Consider the following 10707-nt stretch of genomic DNA (forward strand, 5'->3'; position numbering starts at 1 on the left):
GTGCAGGAATCGAACCCATGACCTTCGCTTTATGAGTACCACGCTCCGACCAACTGAGCTAACCTGCCACACATGATCTTTTGTCTTTGTCAATGTTAGAAAAACTTACATAATCTTAACAAAAGTATTTAAATGCAAAAGTTTTTCAAAATCAACATTGAAAGTGGTTTAATTTAAAGCCTCATGCTATTTTGAAGAGTTGATTTCATGAAACACTTCATGATTCCATTGGCCAATGTGGGGTTTGAACCCATGACCTTGGCTTTATGAGTACCACGCTCCAACCAACTGAGCTAACCTGCCACACATTATCTTGTGTCTTTGTCAATGTTAGAAAAACTTACATAATCTTAACAAAAGTATTTAAATGCAAAAGTTTTTCAAAATCAACATTGAAAGTGGTTTAATTTAAAGCCTCATGCTATTTTGAAGAGTTGATTTCATGAAACATTTCATGATTCCATTGGCCAATGTGGTGTTTGAACCCATGACCTTGGCTTTATGAGTACCACGCTCCAACCAACTGAGCTAACCAGCCACACATAATCTTGTGTCTTCGTCAATATTAGAAAAACATACATTATCTTTCTGCAATGAAAATTTGAAGAAATGCTGTAATGTTTTTCAAAATCAACCTGCTCAATGGTGTATTTTCCGGCAAAATTTTATTTTGAAGTATTGATTTTATTTTCCACCATTTTTTATTTTGAAGTATTGATATTATTTTTCCACCTTTTTTATTTTGAAGTATTGATTTTGTTTTGCAACCTTTTTTATTTTGAAGTATTGATTTTGTTTTGCAACCGTTTTTATTTTGAAGTATTGATTTTGTTTGCCACCCTTTTTAGTTTTGAAGTATTGTTTGTCTGAAAGACTTTAGATTTCCATTGACCAGTAAGGGAATTGAACCACTTACCTTAGCGTTATCAGCGCCACACCTGTCCAGCTGAGCTAACATCAGCTGGACAAAGTTTTCCTAAGTACAATGTTACTCATGATGTTGAGTTTCATTGGATTTAAAAAACTTACATGAACTTACCACAAAGAAGATTTGAGTAAGGAGCTAATACTCTATTGTTTTTCAAAATCAATGTACATAATGGTTAAATATACAGCATCCTGCTATTTTGAAGAGTTGATTTTATTAAAACTTTACATTTCAGATGGTTAGTGCAGGAATCGAACCCATGACCTTCACTTTATGAGTACCACGCTCCGACCAACTGAGCTAACCTGCCACACATGATCTTGTGCCTTTGTCAATGTTAGAGAAACTTACATAATCTTAACAAAAGTATTGAAATGAAAAAGTTTTTCAAAATCAACATTGAAAGTGGTTTAATTTAAAGCCTCATGCTATTTTGAAGAGTTGATTTCATGAAACACTTCATGATTCCATTGGCCAATGTGGGGTTTGAACCCATGACCTTGGCTTTATGAGTACCACGCTCCAACCAACTGAGCTAACCAGCCACACATAATCTTGTGTCTTTGTCAATGTTAGAAAAACTTACATAATCTTAACAAAAGTATTGAAATGCAAAAGTTTTTCAAAATCACCATTAACTGTGGTTTAATTTAAAGGAAGTATTGATTTTATTTTCCACCTTTTTTATTTTGAAGTATTGATTTTGTTTGCTACCCTTTTTAATTTTTAAGTATTGTTTGTCTGAAAGACCACTAATCTTTTACCACTCAGAATTTCCACACATTAGATTTTTTTCTGCCTACTGTATTTATAGGCAAATTTCGGAAGTGAAAAAAGGAGGTCAGTCTCGCCAGAAAGAATACTACTACCTCTGCACATGTTTACTAATCTATTCCAAGGTTGCTGACTTATGTGTGACAACAAGATAAGACTTGTGAAGCAGGGATAAAATAAATTTAAGGCAAACCAATCCAAGAGTTCTGATTTTCAGAACCTTTTCCAGGAAACATGGTGGGTTCACAGTAGGATTCAAGAAGCACACAGTTTTGTAAGATCCATGCCTATCCATTTTAGTGATGTCATTATTAAAACTCATAACACTAACTTTATGAGAGCAAATGTAACAGAAATGAAATCATGGATTTTTAAAAACAGTTCTGAGGAACGGATCTGCTGCACTCAGCTTTTCTAACAAGAAGGTAAACTGCCTTATTACTCATAACTGTCTATTTTAATGGAACTACTGTGTTTATGTAATATTTAATTCAAACCTTCCCTAAAAACCTTTCATTTTTTCACTTGTTTTTGTTCTCTACTGTAAGTCGTCAAACATTAATTCACATGGCCTCCTAGCCATCTAACAGAGGTAAGAACAAGCTAAACATCCAGTCTGCTCCATTTCGCTGGGCTCTCAGTTCTACAAATGCATGCATTACTGTCCACGATGGGCTCAGCTTCCTGTTTGACAGGCGGTGCATTGTGCTTTTGAGAGGTGCTGGATGGTGTGTAATGAATAAGGTCTGGCTGAGACAACAGCTAGAGGTGATGAAGAACGGCTGTGGCTTCCTCAAGTCGTCTGGGTTGACTCTCCTGACATTTAGCCTAACACGTGGAGACAGTGAGCAAACAATTTTTCGCCATAGCGACAAACAATGAAACGTTCACAAACTCTGAACTAAAAGCAGGCGACGGTGCACTGGTTTTTCAGACCTGCAAAGAATACAGAGCTCTTCATTAAGAATAGCAGATGTAATCAAGCTCTATTTGATGCATATCAAAATCAAAACATACACATTCATTCTGCTTCAACTTTGTTCTCACATGAAAATATTTATGAACTTTTCTCCATCACTTATTCAGGATTCTTCTGCCAGAACCGTGACGTGAACTTTATAGGCATATTCTTAAATATCTGCAATGTGCAGACCTGTTTAAAAGGTTTTTCCTAACACTAAAGTCAAAGCAGTTGATTCACTGTAAAATTACTGGAGAGACAGAGACACCAACTGGCATGTTTCAGCTGTTACTTGAAGCCTGAAAAATATTCAGGGAATATCAAGTGCATACCTTAGCTTGACTTCACATTGTGCTCCTTCAAGGTAATCTATGTGTTAGTTGAAAAGCAAAGGGCCTCAACAGCCCTCCAGCAGACTTTGATAATATATTAGCTTAATTAATATTAGTCCTTTTTTTTTTTTTTTTGATAATAAACTAGAACAAGGTCATGCAAAAACTGTCAAAGAGCTTTTGCAGTTCAGCTGGAGGGCTCAAATGTATCAGCATTCAGTGCTTGTTAAAACGGAAGCAGGGAAGTAAAAGAATAGATAGGAAATAAGCAGTTTAGGAGAATAAGAGAGGAGACAGAAACAGAGCGTAAACAAGGCCATCGGGGAAATAAGTCCAGTCATTTCCATGTGTGTTCCTCTGAGCCCGAGGTTTAACAAGCTGTTCATAAAGACAAGCCTGTGTGGGTGCAGCTCCTCTTAATCATTGCAGCAGAAAAACCTACCGGGAGGAGAGACTTGTTAATTGAGATCTTGATCCTCCAGTGGTGTCTGCTATGATTTCAAGCTCTCCGGTTCTTCTTTTAGATGTATTATTAGCTGACGGGGGGCCACACTCCAGGATGTAGTTTAATGAGGTTTGTGCATTGTTGATATTTGAGAGGGCCACCAACCATCCAGCAAAAAGGAGGGGAAAATTTGTTCTAACAGCAATGCAAGGAATAAAATTTCCACTTGAAATTCATTCATTTTATGGCTATAGGAACAGTTGGAGCCATGAAGGCCCAAATAAAAAGAAAACTTTTAAAATTCAAATTGGTTTGCGATTAAAGAGATATTTATATTTGGGCTGGTATTATATTCTGATGTTAATTTGATGTCAGAAAATCATCCTTCTTGTATCAGAATTTACCCATGTTTTAAACCCAATATGTGAGTTGATTTAAAACCAAAAACAATATAACATGAACACAGATCATTTTATACATTGCATAAAAATGCATGTAAAAATTGCTCCTTTGCCATCTGCCATCAGACCTTTTCTGTTCAAGGAAAGGTAACCAAACTTTTTTAGCATTTGTTAAAAGCCAGAAACAGGAATTTTTAAATATATAATGTAAAAAATTCAGATGTTAACACTCAGATAACTACATCTTTAAGTAATTTGGAAAAAATGCCTGCCCAGATAACTTATATTTGTAAGCTTCTCGTAGGTTTAATTCTCAATATTTGACTGAAAGGGGTGGGGAGGGATACAAGAAGTGGAGTATTTTCACAACAGCTGAGTGCATACCCCCATCCTTCTGCAGCAGAATAAAAATAATCTTTATGGATACTCAAAGGGTCCAAACATGAGGGAGCCACTGCCAGCAGGGACACTGATACAGAGCATTTTATTTTTGGTTTGTTTACTCACAATGAAGGGGAGGGCTGAAGAATTAATCATTATTATTGCAATATATTAGGTAACAAACTGTGAGAACTAAATTAATTTGAATTTGCACAGCTTGAATGTGAAGGCAGGTTTTTCTCCAGGTACCTGCCTGAGGTGGACATAATCTCTCACCTGTTGATTCCTGGAGTCGGCCCCTGTCTCCTCTGACTCTGCATAGGATTAGACAAGCAGAAAATTGATCTAGGCCTTTAAATTAAGCTGAATCTATGCTAGAAATTTGATATAGTTTTGATAAATCCATATTGTTGCTTTATTAATTTGCTCCACATGCATATGGTTTCAGAGTAATTTAACCAAATGATCCTTGATTACCGCTTTGCCATTTCCTTTATAAAAACCAAACGACTGTTTTTAGGCTTTACAAATCCAGCAGTTAAAGTGGGTTCAATACGACCTGAGCTGAGCAACAACACATATTACACTCTATTTCAGGCAAAATACAAAAACACGTAGGAGTAAACTTCTCCCTCCAGACAGCATCCCAAGAATGAAAAGGTTAAGCAGCAGTCAGGAACTGCTAAATAAATACAGCAAAAAAGGGATAATAAGGAGATGTTTAGAGATTCCCAGGAGGGAAGACATCAGCAATAATGTTGTAGAACACTGTTGCTGCCAAAAATCAATTCAGCTGAGTTTTTCCTAAGGCTTTAGGAGTCCATCAATCAACATATAATTTACATGTTCAAGACAGCTGCTGATCTCCCCCAGAAAGTTCACTCTGAGATCTGATTATGCCATATGTAAAGACTTTAAACATGAATAAAACTTTGTTAGACAGTTGTACACACACAGCTCATCATGCTAATAGCGAAGAAACAGCTTACTGTCAGGATCATCATCATAATAGAGGTGTGCAGGCATTGGTGGTCATGCTAACTAGCCTTCACATTCATGACATAATTGAGTTGTATTTTAGTTCATCCTATAATATTGCATGATTGAATGACAAATGTAGAAGGAGGTTAATAGTAGGTTTATGTCCATTTGCCTATGTGTGTGCAAATATTTTAAATCCCCTTTACTTAAAATACTTAAGTTATTTTTGATGTCTAGGATTTCCTTACTCATTATTGGTTAATCACACCATTTCTAAGTTGTTGGAAAAGGTTTAATAAATACCTTTGCACAGATAAGTTCTGCAAGTCAGAGTTGACACTGGTGGCTCTGACTTTGTGAAAGAATTCTAATAAACCTGACCGAGTGCTTTTTACCTTAACAGATAAAATAGTTATTGCAGCTGGCAGTGATTTTTAAATGGTGCTTTTATATTCACTGCTTCTGTATTTCAGCTTAATGAAGACATGGACCAATATGTAAAATATACATCTGAAATATTAGTGTAACCATAAAAATCACTCATTCGAACCTGCTACATTTTAGTAATGAATGAGTGCAGAAAATTTTACCATGACCAACAACCTTTACACTAATTAAAACAGTGGTGAAGACCCAGTCAAGACACTAGAAAAATTTGCTTTTTCTTCAACTCTGCGCTTCACTCTTTTTCAAATTACTGTCATATAGTCATATTTAAACCAAATGCATCAGGGAAGTGTATTAATTTTATCCAACATTTATGGCAGAAAATCAGAGATTTTAGATTAATGCGGGTCTTGTTAGAGACAGTAAGACTTGCAACAAGTTTAAATTAAGTTCCACCTTTTTACTTCTGCTTTATCAACAGTAACAAAACACAAAAAGAAGTATTAAGGAGTACATGCATGTGAGATTATCTGCATTGTTTCATTTAATAACCAAACAGTTATTGTCCTTTTTAATATGCTTTCCAATATCAAAACACGGACTTCTGCATCAGTGTAAATGCAGGCCAGAACCTACAAACGATCAACATCCAAGTTCATGTTTTTATTGGCATCATCAAGCATCTGAAGCATGAGATGGAAGAAAAAGTAAAAGTCCTCAAGTTTCCATTTGGCAGCTTAGCTTTCATCTGCCTCCAGGTTGATGTTGTTACCAAATTTGGCATAAAGCTGGACCTTCAGGTCGCCCAGAACCTGCTGGATCTCTGACACGCGTTCCTCCAGGCCTTTGACCTCCTGCTCCAGGGCTTCCTGTCAACAGATGTGGACAGTCTAGTTATAAGACAGGCAGAATTCACTATGAAACTCTTGAATGTGCTTTATGAAATTATCTTTTTCAGGGAGTGAAACCAGCTTGACGTTACTGAAAAATCTACCATAAGGGAACGTTACTTTTCACTCCTGACCTGCAGGTTTCTAATACTATGAAGTGGCTAAATGAGAGAAGCTTTTCAAACTTTTGATGGTGCTTCATTTTCTTTTCTAAAAACCTTTTTATTACTTCCTGTAGCTCTAAGTCTTGGATGTGAAGCGGTCAACATAAAAGCAAAGAGCCATTATAGAAAGGCAGGGAGCCCGTTAACATTCTCTTTGTGAGCCGGATTTTCCTGAGTAAATTCATGAATCAAGTCTTGCAGCGGGTTTACCCTTAGAACCTCTTATGCAAAGAATCCTACCATAAGCAGCAGGCTTTCTGCTAATTTTGAGTATGAAACATTTTCCCCGTTACAATGTCTTATTCTTAGATTCTGGAAAACAAATTGTCTTCCAATTTCCAGTCTATTAAAGTGTTGTTTCTCTGTATGTTCAATATCTAGTCCAACCAATAGTACACCAGCAAAGACCTCTAAAATATGGACTGGATTATTCAAAACTACAGAACGGATTACCAAGTTTAAGAATCTATTCCAGGATTTCTAATAGTTCTAACACTAATAACCCCCTAGGAAAATTATATGTTGTTATAACTAATATTATTAAAATTTCTTAAAAATATGCTATAGATACCAATTGCTGTGGCCAGGAACAATATTATGCAGAGGTCTGCATTTCTGTAAATCTGAAGAACTCTCTGACTAAAGACACCGTTGTTATATTACAGTAAAAAAAAAGAAAAATTAGTAAGCAACAAACTGTGGGGTTCCTGGCAATCAATTAAAAAATTAGTTTGATAAATCTGAAATAAATTATTTAAATAAATACTATAAATCTATGTTATGTTTTTCATAGTTTACATTAGTGATGTGCACTTCAGCCTCCAGGGGGCGGTACTCTGAATGTTTTAGATGTGTCCAACACAGCTGACTGAAAAGACTAAATTAGCTGGTCAATAATCAGTTATGGAGATTGATGTGATTAATGATGTTGAACAAGAAAAACATCTAAATCATGCAGGATAGCAGACTTTCAAGGCAAAAAACCAACACCACTGTTTTGCATATTGAAATAAAGACTAAAATTGGAAAACTTGAATATATTTCTTAGACACTTATCAAGAATTTCTTGTAAATGAACCACAAACAACCAAACTAATTCATCTGACACTGGAATCTCAGCTGGTGTTTCCTGCTCTTGCTGCCCTCTGCTGCCCTTTGTGAGCAGCATGGAGTCTCAGTGCAACTTATTGTGGTCTGCAGGAGGTTGTCACGTAACCATCAATGATTCTGAATTTTTACTGCAAACAAAAGTCCAACATGAAGCCACCAGAAAAAAAACAAAACAATGATGTTCTACAATTAATGGTTGAAATGCAGAAGATATCGACTTTAACATTTAGTCCTACAGCCGTCATAATAGTGGAAGAGGAGAGAAATGGTCTGTCAAAAGGTTCTGAAACTATACCAATGAAAATGTTTGTTTTTTGTCTTTTTAAAGGAAGGATGATCAATAAACATTGTTACATTTATATGCATCTGTGGTTTGTGTTAAAATATCAGCATTTATGGGGCTCCTAAAGCACTGGGGGCCTTATGGAGCTGGTGACCTAATTTGGAATAAACAGAAGTACAAATAACTGATATTAATTTTAATTGTATTTTTTGAACTGTTGTTTTTCAGACTAGTTGTGGGTTTAAATAGTGTTTTACTGGTAATGTTTTCCAGTAACATATAATTACCCAGTAATATTTTTACATTTCCTGTCTACTTAACATATTTCAATACATAAACATGGTGGACCGTTTCAGCACCCTGACCACCAGGCTTAGCAAGTTTTCTGGGGTAAACCCTGATAAGCATCTCCTAAAAATGAACCTTAGTTTATTTTATGTAGTAAGTCCGCTCTCTACCTCTCAAATATTTAACGCACAGAAGAGAAAGCAATAGGGTCGTATTCATAATACAGGTATGCTAAAAATTATAATGTTAAGCTTCTTGAATATAACTCCAACAAAACAGCATATTTTATTAACCTCTTAGAAAAGACAGAATAAGAACAGGTGCTAAGTGACAAACACTTACCTTGGCAGCTTCTAGCATTTCTTGTGTTTCTTCCTGAGAGTGGCCAATAAAAACACCACCAATCTGGTAAGGGACCAATAAGGAGTCATCATCCAACATCATGAGCTCATCGCTGGCGTCCTGCAGGTTTTGCAGCGTTTTCTGCACAGCAATATTAGCAGACAATTACACTGAGGGCTATCAAACTGTTGGCATTAATTTAGCAGCTCACCAGCCTTTCAGGATGATGTAAAACTCCTTAATAAAAAAACCTACCACTATTAATATTTATACATAAATAAATATTACTATATATAATGAAGTACGGTAATATTTACATTAGATGAGTTTGATATGATCAAAATGTTGTCAATAAATTTTTATGAAGCGTACCAGCTTGTATCTGTTAATATTGCAAACAAATAACTGATGTTATATTTCAAACATTAATATAAAAATACAACAATTCTATAAAGCTACCGCAAATCCTTTCCTGCAGCAACATATAAATTTTACAAACATCACTGCTCCCAAATGAGTCAAACTCGAAAAGTGTTTACATCCCTGCTATTATTAGCAGTTTTCTCATTTCAAATAACATTCTTGCTATCATTTGCATATACACCTCTTTTTTATACATAAACACATGCACGTGTTGTGAACCTTAAATTATCCTATGACATCCTAGAGAAGGTCTCTCTTCTGCAAAGTCTTTTAAACTAGTTTATATATATGTCCTTTATGAATTTCCCCACTGTGGGACAGTAAAGAATCTGTACATTCTTCTAATTCAAACTAAACACCAGAACGTTCTGGTATGCATCATGACAGCAGGAATAGCATGTTATGTTACAGTAATTTCATATTACTGGTCAACTCAGTATAGTTCAGTCTTTATGTTCAGAGTACTGTAGTTTTAAAATCGCTCTGCTACTTACTTTCTTCGACTCTATTTCGTTTTTGAGTTCCCCCATCCGACTCGTGTTTCTGGCAAATTTATTGATCTTCTGTTGGTCTTCAAAAGTCACGACAACGTCTTCAACCGCCTGTAACCAAGCTCCTGTTAGCAGGTTCACCAAAAATATACGTCAAATATGGCAGACAGAACCACAAATCTGTGTCCTGTTGGCTTTCAATACTCTTGTTTGGTTTGTGAAAACATTTGTCATATCTGAAGAACTACAAGAATAACAGTTAGCAGCTGAATGACTGGAGCTAGCTCCGGAGCTAGCTCACTGCACGAGGATGTGACATGAATTTAAAAATGCTCCTGATATGAATAATTCTGACTTCTATCTCTCCAAACACATCAACTCTTTCACTTGTTCCGCAAATACATACTGTATATAAATATCTAAGAAACAAAACTATTTCTTTAATGCATCACTTACTACAGGTCCCTTCATGGTGGCGGCTGCCATCTTGACTTCTTCTATTTTTGAACAGCGGTGCTCAGCAGAACACGACTGCTGTACCGCCTTCTACCGGGAGACTAAGACATTGCACTTGAATACACATTTTCACAAACATACTGCACTCAAACACATTTATGCCCATATACATATGCATGGCAGGGGTGAGGAGCAACTATTTCTATTTCCTCAGTTAAATTTTTTTAGAAACCTTTTTGAAAAAAAAATTACCTTTAGGAGTAGGTTTTACTTAAGTCTTTGTAAGGACTCTTTCAACCAAATTTGGGACTGTTAAAGACTGTATGCCATCCAAGCTATCATATTCAGAAGGACAGAACAAATGAAATAAACACCTGTCCAAACATTTACTATGTTATCCTGTTCTTGCTTATAAATTATTTTTATTTTTGCAATTAGATTTTTCTGCAGGTTGTGTGTTTTTTAAGATATTAAGCACAGAGGAATTGTTCACCATAAGTATTGTCAAGCCAATATGATTTATAAATAAAATAAATGAAAGCATTGTGTGCTATTCTTTTTAATCCAATGCTTTAAATACAAATTACATATCTGAACTCCTGAAAGCCCTACTCCAAAACAAACCATTTCTATTCTAATAAAAAGCAATAGAGAATAATTTGTTCTTTTA

At 35.6% G+C, this 10707-nt stretch overlaps 1 protein-coding gene and 1 non-coding gene across 2 annotated transcripts; both read right to left on the bottom strand.

Moving 5' to 3' along the window:
* Positions 1-1399: 1399 nt before the first annotated feature.
* On the bottom strand, positions 1400-1473 carry trnam-cau. The gene has a single exon. It is a non-coding gene; the product is annotated as a tRNA-Met (tRNA).
* A 4767-nt stretch (positions 1474-6240) lies between these two features.
* On the bottom strand, positions 6241-10143 carry pfdn4 (prefoldin subunit 4). The gene is made up of 4 exons (XM_044116607.1): positions 10038-10143; positions 9585-9692; positions 8668-8808; positions 6241-6459 (listed from the first exon to the last, which is right to left on the bottom strand). The coding sequence occupies exons 1-4, from the start codon at positions 10065-10067 to the stop codon at positions 6328-6330; spliced, it is 411 nt and encodes a 136-aa protein (XP_043972542.1). The 5' UTR covers positions 10068-10143; the 3' UTR covers positions 6241-6327.
* Between the last annotated feature and the right edge of the window lie 564 nt (positions 10144-10707).

Source organism: Gambusia affinis, linkage group LG01, assembly GCF_019740435.1.
Source record: "Gambusia affinis linkage group LG01, SWU_Gaff_1.0, whole genome shotgun sequence".
Lineage (NCBI taxonomy): Eukaryota > Metazoa > Chordata > Actinopteri > Cyprinodontiformes > Poeciliidae > Gambusia > Gambusia affinis.